The sequence below is a fragment of the Henckelia pumila genome, unplaced genomic scaffold (genome assembly GCF_033568475.1).
Source record: "Henckelia pumila isolate YLH828 unplaced genomic scaffold, ASM3356847v2 CTG_466, whole genome shotgun sequence".
NCBI lineage: Eukaryota > Viridiplantae > Streptophyta > Magnoliopsida > Lamiales > Gesneriaceae > Henckelia > Henckelia pumila.
In genome coordinates, this window is record NW_027331833.1 from 3610946 (window position 1) to 3630233 (window position 19288).

At 34.3% G+C, this 19288-nt stretch overlaps 1 protein-coding gene and 1 pseudogene across 1 annotated transcript; both read right to left on the reverse strand.

Annotated features, from left to right (window-relative positions):
* Positions 1-5687: 5687 nt before the first annotated feature.
* Positions 5688-9407, reverse strand: LOC140872568 (uncharacterized; annotated as a pseudogene).
* A 3744-nt stretch (positions 9408-13151) lies between these two features.
* On the reverse strand, positions 13152-15359 carry LOC140872619 (uncharacterized). Its single transcript, XM_073275508.1, has 7 exons — positions 15349-15359; positions 15223-15237; positions 15082-15134; positions 14899-14946; positions 14564-14806; positions 13775-13841; positions 13152-13671 (listed from the first exon to the last, which is right to left on the reverse strand). Exons 1-7 carry the CDS (start codon positions 15357-15359, stop codon positions 13152-13154), a joined length of 957 nt encoding a protein of 318 aa, XP_073131609.1.
* Between the last annotated feature and the right edge of the window lie 3929 nt (positions 15360-19288).

Sequence of the window (19288 nt, forward strand, 5' to 3'; positions counted from 1 at the left end):
TGATTCCATGCCTCCAAAGCACTGACGGATTCAACATCTCCCTCACCCTCATTGAGCTTAGGAGCATCCTCCGATAGGAATCTGGCCAGGTTCAACGTCGTCAAGTAGAAGAGAATTTTTTGCTGCCACCTCTTGAAGTTCGCAACATTGAACTTCTCAGGCTTTTCTCCGTGACTGTTAGGAACAGGAACGACAGCACCACGTGGGGCAATAGGAGGAACGACACGGTTTGGAACCATGACAATAGGGGCAACCGGAGTAGTCTCACTTGAAGCAGAATCCATTTCTGAAACAAATCACGTAATGAGTACAAAAAATCTGTTTTAAGTTTGTTACTCAAAATATGTAAACTCAAAATGCGAATATAACAGAAACAATATAATAAGAACGAAGTAAGATCGTATAACAATTCAGTAGTATATTGAGTATGTAAATAATGTAAAGTATAAACAGAATGAGTAAGGAAACAGTTAAGCAAACCGAGGCCTGTAACTAGTACAGTTTCCTTAAAACAGATTCGTCCCCTCCTGAGTGCGCTTCGAGGATTACACGGACGTCTGTCTCCCAGGATACAACTGAGAAACCTTGTAGAAACCTAGCACGAAGGAACTACACTGGAAAACCGAGAGTTTACCTGAACAGTATCACGACTACGCAGAAGGAGGAGAGCTCGAACAACAACAAAAGCAGAGTGCAGAAAACGTGAGGGTTGTAAGACTTGTGTGTTCTGAAGGACTACATATTGCCTCTATTTATAGGGGCACACTGTCTAGGCGGACAGTCACAGGCTGGGCAGATGGAAGGCCAAAGGCTGGCAGATGAAGCCCCAACAAACGTGGCCAACACTGGGTAGGAGATTTTGCCTTGATCAGTCTGACATTCGACGCACCCAGGTCGCGCTCATACGCTTGCACACAAGTCAAGCGTGGCCAACACTGGGTAGGAGATTTTGCCTTGATCAGTCCGACATTCGACGCACCCAGGTCGCGCTCATACGCTTGCACACAAGTCAAGCCTTTTCCAGTGCAAATCGGGCCCTTGATTTTCACCCCTCCTGCGCAGGCGCGCGCGAGAGAGAGCCTCTTGACCAATCATTATTACACCTTCATAAAATGATTCACAATATAAGCACACTCATGCCAAGTTAATTTTTCAATGTGGGATACTCATATTCCACTCTTAAACATCCACTTTAACAAGCCCAATAGCTTAACCAATTTTTTTTCATTCACATAATGAAAGTCCAATCAATTTTCATTCACATAATGAAAGCCCAATTATCCTAATTTAAAGTCCAACAGTTTCAAGGTAATAATGACATATATATCAAGTGAAAATATCCTATTTGCACACATCACCGAAGCTATAGGATTGCTTCACCGAGAAATTTCACTACAAAAAAAAAACGACGTTTGCCACGGTTCTAGTGTGACAACCGTGACAAAATCGAATTTTCCACGATTTAGGCATCATGGCAAACGTTTGCCACAATTAAAATCAACCGTGGCAAAGTTTGTCACGATTTTTACAACACCGTGGCAATGTAAAAGCTTTGCAATATTTTGCCAAGCTTTTTCTTAAACCGTGGCAATAATTTGCCACGGAAAGCAAAGTGTGACAATAAAGCACAACCATAGCAACAATTTTCCACGGTTTATTTAAACCGTGGTTTTTATATTAAAAATGTTTATTTATATATTGTTATTAATGAATAATAATTTTTTAATATTAATAAAATAATATAATTCATATATACAATCAAAAATTTGAAAAATAAATTTATCTAGATAGAAAAAAATTCAGATATTAAACCAAAATACACACAAATTATCCAAATTTCAAATTAAACAATTAATTCAAATTAGCATCAAATAATTATAATTAAATTTTGTAAATTAAATTTAATAAAATACTTGAGATGACGGCGGAGGAAGATGACCGGCGGCGGGGCTAAAAAACACCTAACAAACACAAAAAAAGACCCGTTTAATTGATAATTCACCCAACACAAGCTAATACAAAAAAAATTCAAAAATAACACGATTTACCAGAAGAAACAGTGGTGGCGGCGCGGCGTGAGGGCAGGCAGCGGCAGCGGCGGGACCGAGAAAATGAAAAAACTTCAATAAAATGATCCCTATAACACGTAGATCTCAAATATCATATTATTTAGAGGGATAGATCGACAGAAAGAGGAGGGGATAGAGGCCGGCACCTAGGGTTTCGGCCGATTTGAAATGGAGGGAGGAAGAAGAAGAAGAAGAAGAAGAAAGGAGGGGGGGGGGGGGGTCGGGGAGAGTTAAATATAATTTGTTGCCACGGTTTTTTAACAACCGTGGCAATATTGCCACGGTTTAGGAAACCGTGGCAAAATATAATTTTATATTAAATGAATTCATTAATTGTGTCACGATTGCATAAAATCGTGGCAATATTTTTTTGATTATTTAACCGTGGCAATATTGCCACAGTTGATTTAAACCGTGACAAATATAATGTCATTTTATTTAACGCGTGGAATGCAATTTTCCACGGTTAAACTAAAACCATGGCAAAACTATTGCCATGGTTTGTTCAAACCGTGGCAAATGGAAACGGTTTATGTTCATCGTGGCAAATTTTCCACGGTTAAAGCAAGCCGTAGCAATATTGTTGCCATGGTTTTAGTTTAACCGTGGCAATATATTGCTACGATTTTAGTTTAACCGTGGCACATTGCGACGGTTGAAGTTAACCGTGACAAATGTATTGTCACGGTTTATTTAACCGTGGCAAATTACCACGGTTTAAAAAAATTGTCGCCAAATTTGCCACGGTTTATTTTCGGATTTTTTTTGTAGTGTTTGAACGTAGCTCTTCATCCTATCAGATCAACTGGTTTTTGACAAACCCACTATTGCTCTGTTTGGATAAATACTTGAAATGTTTTATAAATACTTATCCATATGGAGCGTAATATCGATTCTGAAACAATGTTTTGTTGCAAGATACACCTAACAATTATCAAGTTATCAATGATAGGGATTCGAGAGATCCCACCTAGCGAATAAACCGATGATCCACTTTAGGAAAGGCAATCGAGTTTTAAGGACAAACCCGATCGAAGCCTTTAATCGAGTTCGTCCTTCTCATTGTTGGGATGTATGTGTATATTGGGTTATCTTATAAATATTATGGGTTATCTTAAATTGTGAAAAGAAAATTGACTAAAGCATGAAGTGCCTTGTAAATTGTAATATAATTTTTAGTTTTGAATACTTTTGTCTGTGCCTGATGTATATCATGTATAGTAATTTTGTATGTAATATACATATCATTTTTGTATGGCATTTGTAGAAAAATTTTGTTGGAAAGACTTTAACAAACAATTAGTTGATGGGAGATTCGAATTTCGATGAGAACTGGGCCGGACCTTTCAAGAGGCCGAAGAGACGGTGGTCTAGAGTCCCCTCAATATAATTTTTTTAAAAATATAGGCCCCTTCCTTGGGGGGACTCTAGACCACCGTCTCTTCGGCCTCTTGAAAGGTACAGCCCAGTTCTCATCGAATTAATATAATTTTTTTAAAAATATAGGCCCCTTCCTTGGGGGGACTCTAGACCACCGTCTCTTCGGCCTCTTGAAAGGTACGTCCCAGTTCTCATCGAAACTCGAATCTCCCATCAACTAATATATATATTTATATATATATATATATATATATATATATTTGTATGTGTTGACTTGGTAACTCATTAAAAAAACATATTCCAATATTAATTTTTTTTAAAAAAGATCAATTTAAATATTTTCTGTTTATGATTAATAAAGTTTGATCTACTCTTTAAGTTCGGTTTGAACAATTTAACATTAACATATTTTTGGGTTTTTGTTGAATTTGAAAAAGTCAAATAGTGAAACTTTAACTAGCTTGATGAAGTCTTGTATGAAATTCAACAATTATTAAGTCATGATGAACATTCAAACATTAAATGGTGATGAGCTTATGGAGTTGATGGTCGAAAGATGATATTTAACAAAATAATTAAAAAAGAGAAATTGATATGTTTTATTGTTTAACAAAACTAAATTTTTTTTATTATCAAATACATATATACCAAATGAGCTAGCTATCTAACAAAGAGAAGCTTCTCAAAATTAAAGTTAATCAATAATTATTATCGATCAACAATTTCATAGGATATATTAAATGAGTTAGCTATGTTATTGATTGACAAAGAAATAGTTCGACAATTGGATTGTATAAATTTGATTAATATTTAATATCTAAAATAGCTAAATGAGTAATATTTATGTAATTATTTCAAATATTTGTTGAATTGTTATCGATGTAATATATCGTTCCAATGTTATATATTGTTTATTGTATTTGTTATTTGTGAATGTGTTATATATAATTGCATGGTCAGACGTCATTTGAAAAATTATTATAAAGTTTCACTACGATTCCAAATTATTCGGTAATATAGAGTTTAACTGTAATAAATAGTATATATATATATATATATATATATATATATATATATATATATATATATATATATACATTTTTGCTATGGTGAACACCCACTGTGAGCAATTCTGTGAGCACCGCTGATGTGGCATGTTATGCATCCAATAGGTGAATGTCACGTGGATAGGTGCTCACAGAAGTGCTCACGGTGGTTGCTCACCATAACAAAACTCTATATATATATATATATATATATATAACACATGCATTTTCACAACTTGGTTGAGACAAACTTCCATATTCTTATTTTGCAGATGATTCAGTTCAATCTCGATTTCATTCAATGGACTAGTTTGAATTTTCAGTGTCATGCAATAATTTATTTATTTTTAAAGGGAACACAACATGTATCTTGTCCAAAATTTAATTTCTAGCTATAAAGCAAGTATTAATCCACCAACTTTAATATGGTCTCTAAATTCTTTAATTTCCTAATTTTTATTCTTTAGCTTTTTCCGCAAAATGGCACTTTTCTCCTACATGGTCATGGGATTATGTGAACTGGCATGTTACATTTAGCTCTTGAAAGGGTTGATTAATTGGTCAGAAATGTGTGCATTTTTGCGGCATCGCATTAAATGTTAACCAACAAAAAAGTTTATGCCACCTCGTTTCAATTATACAAGTTTGTTTATTTTTTTCCATTGTCTCAAATATATAATCATAAACTTGTTTTTTTAATATTTTTTTAATTTACGTGAAAAAACAAACTTGAATAAGACTCCCACTAGACAGAGAAAACAAGTGCCTTTAGTCACCCATAGCCAATGTATTTATCATCTTCTCATGCTTGGGAATTCTATATTTTGGAATATGATCATACTGAAAAATTTCATGTTATATTGGGTTATTAACCTAAAAATGCATTTGAAAATGAACATTTATCAATAAACATTTATCCATTTATTTTATTGGATCCTACGTGGCCACGTAAAAATTAATACATTTACCTCAAGTTTTTGGGCAGTTTGAAAAGCCTTAGAAGAGAGAAAATTAGTTCTTTTTATATCACATGGTAATTATACAATTATTAGTAATCCAAAACCTTGCAAAATTTGTATTTTTTTAAGAAATATAATTTAAAAAATAATTGTTGAATAATATTTTTTTGGACAAGTGATCGAAATCCTAAGGAGCATATTTGGAAATTTGAGAAAGAGGTAAGAAATACAACTATTAAATTGTTTTCGTCCATTTGGGTCTCAAGGACGTAGGCAATGAAAGATCTCTCTCAGAAAGAATCTACTTTCTACGCAGTTTTCAATTATCATAATTTCTCTTAGTAACAAAATATCGGGACAAAGCTCATCATCATATAAAAAGAACGCTAAAAAGAACTGTTTTTCGAATAGAGTTGGCAAATGGCATTATCTCATTATCTTCCATTTTTATCCTTCTTCGGCCTCTGCAATGAAAAAAAAGGGTCGCCCGCACGGATATGACTATCAAACGGTCCAAGACGGAGCATCACTTTTAGTATGGTCCATTATGTCAGGGTTCTCGGGGAAGCCCACTGGGCGATTTGTTGCCGATCAGGTTCTTGTACACAGTGAGGGCTTGAGCCATCATACTGGCAGGATTGGAAGAACTCGAGGGAAGTAAAATAGTCGTTCCCTGGATATCGATCGATGAAAATAGGAAATTGTTCAAAACAGTAATGTTTATTGGACACTAATGCAACGCGTAACCTTATAATAACATGACCTGAGATTGAATGTGCCTTACCTCTTTTGCAATCTGACTGAAGGCCTGAACATATTGCTCAGCGATTTTTAAACTTGCTGCCTGCAAGTTCAATGCATGATCATCCTCAATGAATATCAAACGGCTCATGCCAAAAGCTTTATTGGAGTACATAAAACTAATTTTAGCAAAAAGAATTAACGAATATTTTTTAAACATGCCCCACACACAAAAATAGCAACGGGGAACAGACATTTTTTTAACATCTTCATTAAGTGAAAATTAGGAGTTTAAGAACGTCAGAAATTAGAAGAAAAAATAATCAACTTCAAGAGCTACGAGAATTATCATATACATGATTAAACTGGTAGATTACAGAGATTAAAGAAGATGAAAATCTGACCTCGACACCCCCAGCTCTTTCAAGTGACTCTGACACCATATCAATCCCTTTTGCAGTTGCTTGTGATCTAGCAACAATAGCTTCTGCTTCTCCTATCATCGCATAAATTCAAGATGACAGTAAATCAAGGGATCCACATGGTATATATGTCAAACATACTGGCAACATTTATAATGTCATGCACTGTAATCCATTAACATTCACCAAAATATATACAAATTAAAAATGGTGACCAATGTTAGTGTTTAAACTTTAACATTGGTAGCAGACGAGTACTCTCCTCAGTAAGTAACATATAATGGCTGAATGGTATGCATCATTCATTTGGATGCTAATTATTCAATGCTCTTGAACAGTTGGGCAAAAGCTCGAGCAAGCCACACATGGTAACCAACCTAGAGCTCTGTTAACTTGGTCCAGCTTTGCAGCTTCTGATGCAAGGATCACTGCATTCTTCTTTCCATCAGCAATATTAATGTTCGCCTGCCTTTCTCCTGTTTATATATAAACAGTCCGTTATCTTTCCTCAACTATGAAACATGAAAGTTAGCATGTCAAGAGAAGAAAGTAAAACCTATTACCTTCAGACTCCAAAACTTGAGCTCTCTTTTTGCGCTCTGCTTCTGCCTGCATCTCCATTGCAGCCTTTACTCCAGGTGGAGGAGATATATCCCCTGAAATCGGAAGAGTAATCCAAGATTTGAACATGTTGCAGCAGGAATCCATGAAAATTTTTTGCTAGAGCAAGCAGCCAAAGAATTCTTCTTAAAGAGGAAAAAAAACAGTACTCACTTATTTCATAACGAAGGCACTTTAGACCCCAATCTTGTGCAGCTTCATTGATAGCAATCTACGCCAAACATATTTTTAAAACACTCTTAAAGTATTTGAAGAGGTGGGGAGTAGCTGACTCTCAAGTAACATGAAAACATTTTGTATGACAAGATGAAAGGCCACCAAAAAACACACAAACTAATTATATATATTATTTTCTTGTTAGTAATGCACACATACTTAATATACTTATCCTTATAGTGAATACCAACGACCAGAAGGCATGCACTCCCTTCACAATTTCCAGTCTACACACTTTTCTTTTAAAGTTGTTATATACACAGCACAAAACTGTCAAGTACAAGCATGCCTCATATTACTATCAAATGCAAGAAGAAAGTCTGTCATGAACTTTAAGATAACCGAGTTTACATCGACTACCTTCAGACATAATGACATGCAGATTAATCTACTCTGATTCGAACACTACCTTGCCTTGCTTCATATTTTACATAACACTTGTCTTTCTAGCATCATTATCACCCCCCTCCAACCAAAATATTTTGTAAATACTTATCTTAGAATAAGACACAAACCAAGTACATGTTAAAGAGTATATTTAACAAACATCTCCCGACATCCTTTTTCGTTTGGAAAAATACTAGAGCCGAATACTGAAGTGATAAATTGCATAGTAAGCCAGTATCTACTACAGTAAAGTATAAACACTTCAATCCCGTTGCCTGCAAGAGCAACACATACTAATCATGTTAAATGCAAGAACAATGGCAAACTAATCATGCTATCGCAAGAATCAATAACTAAAAGCCCAGTATCAAATACTCACCACAATTTTAACGTTAAGAGTATCCCTTTCCTCAAAAGTTTTGTCAAGAGTTATCTTACCAAGCTCACTCCTCATGGTTGTCTGAGCGAGTTGAATCACAGCATACAATGGATTCTCAACTCCATATGATGCCAACTGAGGGTCCACTACCTTCAGAGGAAGAAAAAGCAACATATTCTCTTCAGAAGATCATTTCCAATCCAAAATAAACCCCATGAAATCACATGCAGATAGATATTGGTACCTTAACATAGAGAACCCCACCAATTTGAATGCTAACATTGTCCTTGGTAATGGCGGACTGATCAGGAATGGGAATCGCTTCTTCTTTCAGGGAATGCACGTAAGCAATCTTGTCAACCAGTGGAATCAACAAATGGATTCCAGGAGTCAATGTTTTCACATACTTCCCGAATCGCTCAATAACAAATGCTTTCTTCTCAGGGACAATCCGAATCCCCCAATTTACTGGCGGTTTAATCTCATAACTTGATCAAACATAAAACTATAAGTCACATGGTCGGTTGGTCACAAAGCAGTATAAGTATTGCATTATCAATGGATTCGACAAGATTTCAATGCATATTATGATAAATACGGGATGCAATTGATTCATACACTATATTAATTCCTCGATCCACTCGATGATGAATTTATTAACATCGAACATGTCATTCTCTTTTATTTTTGGCGATCAACAACCAAAAAAAAATATATATATATAACCTAGTGATGATAACGGAAAAGCGAACTGAAATTATGAGCAATGCAGCGACAGTATGAACGTCAAATGCTGATAAAATAGTAAAATGAACAGTAAAGAAGAAGGAGAAGTGAGTAAAAATACCTAGTGTGGGGGTCGCGGGAGTAACCGATGTGGCGAACGGGTGCCGAGAAGGGAGCGGGAAGATAACAAGGAGAAATGCGAGTGGAAGACTGCCTGAGAAGCGGCGGAGGCGCGGTGGAGATAGCACGTGAGCCGATCGGCGATTGAGGAGCAAGGAGGAACTTGAGAGCTGGAAGCTTGGAGAGGGAGGTGGATTTGAGGGTATTCATGAGGCTTGATTGGGAAGAAATTAGGAAATGGGTGTGTGAAAGGAAAGCCTGCATATTTAAACCCAGGGGAGGGGCTTGTGGAACAAGAAAACTGGATTTCATTTTCACCAAACGCGGGAGCTGCCTCGGTTTCTTGGGCAACAGTGCACCAACGGAATCGGAAGATTGACTAGCCTTTTACTTTATACTAGCAAAGGGTGCGTTTGTTTGGACGTGAAATATATTTATCGTTAACACGAGTATAAGAGTATTTAGTCACTGATATATATATGTTTGTTTGATATAAGGGATTTGTTAGTGACTTGTAATAAGTGTTCTAAAAATGCCCGTTTAGGCCCGTCTAGGCTGCGGCCCGCCGCCTCGACTAATGTCGGAGTGGTGCTCTGGGCGGCACCCGATTAATTGGCCGCCTAAGCGGCCTGGGCACCGCCTAGGCCATCTACTGCCTAGTCTGTTTACCCATTAATAAAAATTAAAAAAAAATTAATTTTTTTAATTAATAAAAAAACCTTTAAAGTAGATATTTTAATTTTTTGAAAGAATTTTACACAAAAACTGAAAAAACATAAGAAATAAAAATTATTTTCCATACTGGAACTCATAAATATTCCAAAATTTTAATTTTTTTAGGCTTAAAAAAACCGCCTAGTCGGCTAGACGCTAGGCGGTGGGTCGCTGCCCGACTACCGCCTAGCGCTTTTTAGAACATTACTTGTAATAATGCATTTTAACAAGGATAGACATAAATTAAAGTTTGTGAATTTAAATCGATGCACAAGTTAATAAATGAGGTAAAACAAATAGTTTGATTGATATTCAATAAATAATGATAATAGATACTTATTTAATAGAGCTTTGTTATCATTGCATCATGTGATCTTTTTCTTTTTGTATAATCTCTTAATATCTCATTGTCTTGAATCTCTATTTGCTTCATTTTTCTTTTGTTGTCTTTGTTCGATTTTTGGCAGAGGAAGTTGTCTTCTTCTCTTTTATGATGATTGATTGGGTTTGAACCATGCTTTTCTTCGTCAATCTTTGTTTTTTTTGGATTTGGTGTCTTTATTCAAATTGTGGCCAATTTTGTCAACACCATCAGCTTCTATTGAACATATGGTGACACGTGTGTCTACGGAATGATGTAATTTAAACAAGATGTTGTATTCATCTTCCAACAATTTGTCAAGTGAATTTATTATTCCCGTATTTCTTGGAAGTTGTAAGCAGCGTGAGAAAAACAAAAGTTTAGATTGAATCGAGAAATTTTTATTTTTGAGCAATATCATGTATGCCAAAATTATTTCTTACTTGATTATGAATTTTGATGTATTCTTCAATGGGATATCCAACTAATTCCTCTACCACTTCGTCAAATATGGTGATCCTAGCAATATTTGTGCCATCATCTAACAAAAATAATAATCGGTATACCTGCAAGATTGATTTTATTTGTTAGTTTCATGCATCAATGTTAGAAAAAAAATATGTGGCAGTACTCTGAAATTCGAACACATAGTATTACCTTGGTACAATCTTGATTTTTATGCAGTTTAGACAAGCAAGATTGTTAGTCATTCTTGTTCCTGCTTTGAGGCAATGATCACATGCTCCGTATTAAGGTGACGATCCATTTTCAATCCCCTTGATAGTCCCTTTCAATGGAAATATTTATTCTATATGAAAGAAAAAAAGGATATCATATTGAATTATCATTTTTTTCCCATTTCTATTGTATTTATTGGCGATCATTAAGAAGGTTGAATAAATTTTGGTAATCTAGAACTGGAAAAGGTAGATTAAAATCAATAAGACTTGCAGAGTGAAAGTGTTTCGAACCTCTGTCAAAGTTGTTGTTTTTTAACAACTTCGTCAATGGTTAGACATTGTGTTTGAACGAGCATCTTTCTCAACCAAATTGTATGCAGTTTGTTGTGTTTCTTTTCCATATCTGACCCGTGTATTAATATTTGTATAAAAAAGTGTAGTATCCCGATTTCATTTTTACAAGATTAATTAAGTAAAAATTGTTAAGCATGAATTAAGGGCCTAATTGGGATTTAAGTTATCAATTTTTGGAAATTGACCAAGGTAGGTTCGGAGTGTCTGAACCAAGGATCGGAGGATCCGAAACACTTCGGAGGCATGACTAAGGTTCGGAGGCTACGGTGAGATCAGATCGTCCGAACTCAGTTAGGCCATGCAGCTAATGAGGTGTCAAGGTTGAACGGACACCTAGCAGTTTGGAGCATCTGAAGGCAGGATCGGACCATCTGAAGAGTACATGCAGTGACGTGTCTCGCATGCAAGGTTTGGACCGTCCGAAGTCCCCAATCGGACTGTCTGAACTCCGCCTATAAATAGGCCATCCGATGCCTCATTTTGATTCACACCATCCAGCTCTCCTCTCTCGGTTCTTAGGCTTTATAGGTGTTTTGGAGTGTTTCCGGCCTTTTTAGGCTTGGTCCGGAGGTTGGCGAGGCATCCCGGAGGTGCTGTGGGGAGGTGAAGTTATGGGGCAGTTGTCATCATCGGGCTGACGACGGACACAGGTATAGCTTTGGCTCTTTGTAGTAAAAAGGGAGTATGCTATAGAGTAGTTAAGACTTTTAGAATAAGGTTATAATGCATGAATACTTTGCATTGTAGTGTGGACTATAGGCTTGGATCTTAGAGCTGGTGTAGCTTGCCTAGTAATTAAGGTACATAAGTACAGACTGAGATAGCCGACTGAATATACATGTTTATGTGTTGCATTATTATCTGTCATGATATGCATGATATACTGTTCATGATTTATATGCAGAATTTGCATACAATATTGAGACTGTTATCCTTTTGAGATAGCCAATTGTTCTAGGGTCGCTCAGTCCTAGGGTTGTTGTTATTATACGATCGGGTACCGAGTGGCACCCACTGAACCGATGCGGCAGGTTTTTCAGGTGGACCAGGAGCGAGTTCAGTGGTTGATCAGGTGACCAGTGCTTGGTAGCAAGGGTCATAAGAGGGATTCTAGATTAAGATTTTATTTGGTATATATTCGATTTGGTTGTATTAAGATTTATTTATCTTGGAATTTTATATATTTAATATTTTTTGCTGTTATTTATCTGATTTAAGTTAAATATATGCTTAACCTTTTGATTAGTAGGTGATCATGGTGCGTGTCATTAGAACAAGGATCAAAATTATTTTTGAAATAAGTTGCGTAGTGGTCTCAACATATAGTTACCATGAATTCAGAGCATCTGTGTGGGTGCAAGGGGTGTTGAAAAAACAACTGTAGTGTTGGTTGATGCCAACTGATATAGCCCTGTGAGATCCCAATGTTTTCAGAGTCCAACATGGTTTGTAAATCTTGATGATTCCAGAAATTAACGCATTGTTTGTTACATAAATGAGGCAGTAAATTTATGACTGGATGCGAGATTTCATTCAAATCAAACATAAATTCTCCACATTTCCTCTGGGGCTGATATCCACCGAGCATCTTGATATAACTTGATCTCATCGATGGATGCTGCAGAATCTTGGGGAGAAACATGAACATATATCTTGTCATGACCCTTATAAATATACTTGTAAAGGTATGTTACCGTTGTTAGGCTGGAACAAATCTCAACGTTTATATGACAATCATACATGTACAACAAATAGGGATTATATGGAACAATCCATTGTGAATTCAATGTGCGATGGAGAACTTCAAAAACTCGACCATTTTTCCTAGATTCTTCTGTATATTGGATATCCATCTCGACCTTGTGGTGATTGTTCCGAAGAAAGATGAGGATAATGGCTTTTGCATCGTCCATTTTTCATACAAGGACATTTTTTGTCTAGCACGCCACACGGGCCATGCATCATATGCCTTGACACTAAACGAAATAACTTTGGAAAATAATCCTCATCCGGTATCTCAGCAACAACATATGAATCAAACATAACAGGCGAGCTAATCTTGCAATTAGAGGATAAGATAATAAGCATAGGACAATGTGGCAGACTTCGTTCTGGAACTCAATAACATAAACATAAGCAGCAACGCAGCCAAAAATACATTTTTTTAGAATTTGATCTTTTAGATCAACCAACTTCGACCGAAATACTCGAGAAACAAGGTTTAGCCGATCATGGGCAACTTGAACCTGATACAAATTGTCTTTAATTTCTTTAGATTCGGGGTTGCAAGTGATTGTAAGGAATAAGTCTGGTTTTCCAAACACTTTAACCAAGGCAATTGCATCTAAATATCTTTTTCGCATATCTCTGAGGCCTCCAATGAACGATGTGGGGAGGAAAATACGGTGACCGATCTTGCTATCACGGGTCTCTCCACCAAGAACACTGTCAACTATTCCTTTATATATCTCTGATCTGATCTCCGTATGATTTCTTCTGTAGTAGTCGAGCCGCGTTGTTTCCAATTTGATGTACATATCAACAACAACGAACTGTTGTAATAGCCTACCACCATATAACAGAACGGATGTGTCATTACCTCTTATTGTATCCTAAGTAATAATTCGCCTTGCAAGACACCATTCGTTCATTATTTCCACGAACAGCTGCAATCAAGAGATATCAAATTAATTTTTCGGAAAAAGATTTAATTAAAACAAGCCAACTCAAATCAATTATTTGAAAATCTAACTGGTGGTTAAATAATTTCTCGTTAGATACGGTCAAAATAAATTAAGGATAAATCTATTATTAAAAATGTAAATCCTGGGAACAATTTCATGTGGCGATGCGGATTTTTAAAATAACTTAAAAAATTATTTAAACTTTAAAAAAATATAGAATATACATTAATTAATAGTAAAATATAATATACACGAATCTTTAAAAATCAGTACATTAGTAGATAATGTTTTCCAAAATACATAATATATGCAATTCTACCATATATCATCATAAAATATTAAAACTTGAAGTCCAAATTCTTTAAATAAAAACATTCAATATTAGTTTTAAATAATATCATTCACGGTTTTGTTAATAAAAAAAGTTAGTTAAAGTAAATTAAATCTAATATTATAATATGAACTAAAAGAAATAAAATAAAATAATTATTTATTAAAAAATTAATGATTTTAATTATTTACTAAAAATAAAATACTGAATTTTTCACTGTATGATATGATATAAGTAAATGAATATACACATTCACATGTAATTGCGATTTGATTAACTTAATAAGGTTTTTTTTTGGGAAAAACCAAAACTCAATATCTGACTGTATTTTAAATATTTCCTATCTCAAAATTAAATTTCATATAACACTGACCTTGGTTTTCACCACTAATGACCTCAGAAAAAGAAAGAAATCCAACAGTAGAAGTCGATCCAGTGCCATAAGTAGTTGGACTATAATTAACTCCAGATTTCAGAATGTGTTGCTGCCAACCAACATCACCGTATTGGAAAAACAAAAGATATTGAGATTCGTGTGGAAACCTCCGCGCGCCACAATATTGACATGCTGGTTCCATTGGGGAAACATGCAAGTGATCGATGTCTTCCTGGATAACTTGAGGAAAAGAAAATAGTGATTCAACATAAATCATGGTATTAAAAACCAAGTGAATCAATCAATATTAAGAAAACAAAATGAACACATACATTGGCGCAAGCATCCCAGACCAATAGTAGAACTCTCGGCAGCACAACCTACTATTTGCACACCATAAATATGAAAGCATCGGAAAGAAAAGTAAAAGTAATAAAAGTGGTTCATCGATACCAAGAAACAAAATAAAAAGCAGATATTTTGAGTAAGAACAAACACGAAGCCGAGAAGCTGACCTGTTGGAGTAATTGGTGCATTGTCAGAGCTCGATGAACCATGAAGAAATTTTCTGCCAAAACAAGAGGGAATGAAGAGAGGAAAAATGTAAAACCAAGACACTATTAAAAAAATACGAGTAAGAAACACCCGGCAAAAACCCAAGAGCAAAGTACCTAGAAATAAAAGAATCGATTAATTAACAGTGAATTATTATCTAAGTAACACCCGGTGAAACCCGAAGAGCAAAGTGCTTGATTACTTAACAGTGAATCACCAAGCAATACCGAATTGACATTGACATAAAATAAAATGGGAGAAATCGAGCACAAGGAGTAACGAACAGAGGACGAGGAGAGAAACCAAGGGCGGAGCCAAATACAGCCCGAGTGGCAAAAAAAATTTAATTTTTTTATATATTAATATATATTAAATTTGAGAATAATTTATGAATAGCTCGGGTATCTCAATTTTAAAAATAAAAGAGTTCAACTTAACTCATAAACAAAGTGGGCTAAAGAAAAAAAATCAATTAAATATGAATTTAATAAACTCCTAATTTAGGAAAAGGAAGGGACACAAATGTGCGCCACCACATGTTACCGTAGTCAACGTTTTATTTTTATATATTAATATATATTAAATTTGAGAATAATTTATGAATAGCTCGGGTACCTCAATCTATATCTATATCTATATTATATAAAAAGTTGAGTTTTTGCCATTTTTAATAAAATCCCGCCAAAACTAAGTTTCTAAAAATGTCAATTGTTTTCCTAAAAATGGAAATAAGGTAAGTTTTGTGGCCATATTTGCATAGCCAAAATTATTTCTTCAATTATTAAATCAATTACATCATATTTGCATTACCAAAATTATTGCCGAAATTAAAAGATTTATTTAACATGATGTAACGGAAGTTTTGTGGCCACAAAAAAAAATAAAATTTCTTTTAAGAAAAATTATATTTATTTAATTAATGAAATCAATTACTTCATATTTGGATCGCCGAAATTATTTTTAAGATTATAATATTTAAAAATCATCATAATTTACCCCACTTTTAATATTCATGAAAAAATCACGATTAGCTATATATATATATATATATATGTAATATTTACATATATTAATATTTAATATATATACATATAGATCATTTCGTAATACCCGATAAATGTTACATATACATGATTTGCTTTCCAAAAAATTTAAAAATCATCCTTTATTCAATTAACGTGAACCTTTAAAATTAAAAATATAAACTAATAAACATTCAAAATACTCGATAAATGTTATATATATATATATATATATATATATATATATATATATATATATATCAAAATGTTGCTAATTTACCATATATTTATGCCTATATTTATATACAAAATGTATCATATTTGGATTACCAAGATTAGAATATTTAATATGATATTTAAGGATATTATATAACCATTTAAATTTAGACCGGAACATTTACAAATAATTTCATGATTTCAGCATTTTATTCATGATTTGCTTTCCAAAAATTTTAAGAATCATCCTTTATTCAAAAAATATCACGCTTAAAATACGAGAAATGTTAAATATAATTATATATATATATATATATAAAATTTTGACAGATTTGCATAAAATTATATACATATATATCATTTTGTAATACGTGCTTTCCAAAAAAAATTGAAAATTTCACTACTATTCAAAAAACAATGGTGATTTTTCTGCACAATTAAAAATTCTAATTCTAAAACTTTACAAACACACAAAACATTTTCAATATTGATTTTAAGACACTTGATGTATAAATAAGGTTCAAAATTAATTGTTGCATAACTTTCGAACCAACAGACGACAGATCAACTAAAGGTAAGGGCACAAGTTCAAATATATATTTATTTTAAGTATGTAATTAAACTGTAAAGATTCGGAGGGTTTAAGATATATACAAAATCTTATAAAATCTTTGCCATATTAGCGTACGTAACTATACATAAATATATTCCATAGATTGGTTACATCTCTAAAAAATTCTTTTTTCGGCATAGAGAGTTTTTGTGTGCACACGTAAACGGGTAGGGTTATGTAATTGTATTGAAATTTGTTGATGGGTTCTTGAATTATGTAGTTCTTTCTTCATGTTAATAATGTAGTTTTTTCTTCATGTTGTTGGCGGATTTTCTTTACTATGGGTTAAGGTTTGTTAAAGTATTTAGCTCTTTACATTAGTAGCTAATGTCACTCTTTGTTTCAGGTAATTGTGTTTAATGAGATCCTACCCTGTAGGTAATACCCAAATCATTATCAAAGGGTCTACATCTGAACACATATGTATAATTAATATTAGGATAATGCTAAAGGTAAAACAAATATCGTGTACAACAATATGTACAACAATTATATCATGAGATTTTTTGTTTTATCGCGAGATTTTGAATTTAATGTATAGTGAGATTTTGATATATTTAATTTTTGCATTGTGTTGTAAAATTTGTTGTACAAAATTCATTGTACATGTAGCATTACTCTTAATATTATAGGGTTGACATGATAAATCATGGGTTGTTAGATCTTCTATTAGGGTAATTCCCTTAAAGTAGGTTGAAATAAACCGCAATTGTGAGCTTTTTTAGTGTTTCATTCCCTAGATCTCTGCACAAAATTTTGCATCTTGCCATTTGTTGAAAATTCAATGCTTGCAAAAATGTCTAAGAACAGATTGATGGAGCAGGATTTATGCAAGTTGGATGTGACGACGCTCCATCCTCTCTCGCCTGAGGTTATTTCATGCCAGGCTACAATAAACATAGGTTAGCTTGTGTATTGTACTTTGAACATCTCTATGCACACAGTATGATTGAAGTTACATCTTTCAATTAGCCTACTTACTGATCCCAAATTGTTATTTCACTGCTTCAGCACGATTTTCATATGGCTCACGTGAAGTCAACAGTTGTGAAATATATCTTTGGTGTCCAGGTATACAAGTCATTCCTTTAATTTGTGAGTTTATAGATGTTGTGAAAATCTCTTTGGTTGATGTGTTCATGTATAAATCAAATTTTTTTAAATTTAGAATGATTTCTGCCTTTTCTTTAAAAAAAAGAATTGGAACGTACGTAATATTACCATCAAGTTTGGATATGCCAATGCAAAAATATACAAGTGCAAAGATGACCGATGCCCTCAACCCATGTGCTACAAGTGAGTCCTTCAAAGTTATTTTAGTTTCTTGATGTTAATTATTTCGTCGTTACTGTTGTTAATGTGTGTTTCATTACAGGGCGTATGGAAGTGGGAAAGAAGACAATCCAATGTGAGATGTGAAAGAGTTGATGCCCCGCTAGCCAAGTTGTGGCTAAAGGCTTTGAGAGTCTCTTATTGTAAACAATCTTTGTTTAATATAATTTACATTCATTAATGACATTTTCTTTATCTTTTTTCATAATGTTATATTGTGATATACTATTGTTGTTTTGATAAAGACCTTGAATATACTATAATGTAAGTAAGATGAGATAGTGAATAAAGAGAGATCACTATTATGAAACACATCTTATAGTCACTGTATATTCTAAACAGTTCCTAGTCAATTGAGCCGTCCGCAAATAAGGATAAGGATCGCTCGAGATCGAGACTAGCATTTGCGATGCCAAGTACCATGTTTCATTGGTTTGGAACATAGAGATGTTCAAAGCATGCAAATGGATATTCATATGATGAATGATCGAACTACCCTATTCGGACTTTCCAAGTGGTTATTATTATTTGAGTGGATAAGTCCGCGGTTTTGGTTGCACATCATTAGTCCTTATTACTTGAAACATCATGGAGACTCTATATGCTAGTACTGTACTTTGACTCGTTTACCGACTCTATTGGGGTCATCAGGTGTCGGGATTGGGTACAGTTATGACACATATAGGAGTCAATGCTTTGTTGTCAAGGATTTACCACACGCTTGCGAGTGTGGATATCCTATGCGATCTGAGGAGATTTTCATGTGACAAATCTCTGGTCAGAGTACATGATGTGCTTTAGGTTACTTGGTTTCCTAGTAGCACATGCGATGTCACTATTTGATCTTCAAGATGCATTGCATAGTTATCGAATCTCGAACGACTCTCGATGTACCAATGGTTGTTGATTCGATCGGGATATTTGGATGAAGGGACCGTACTGTACGCTAACCAAAATCTACTGGTTCTTGCAGGCACTATCAGT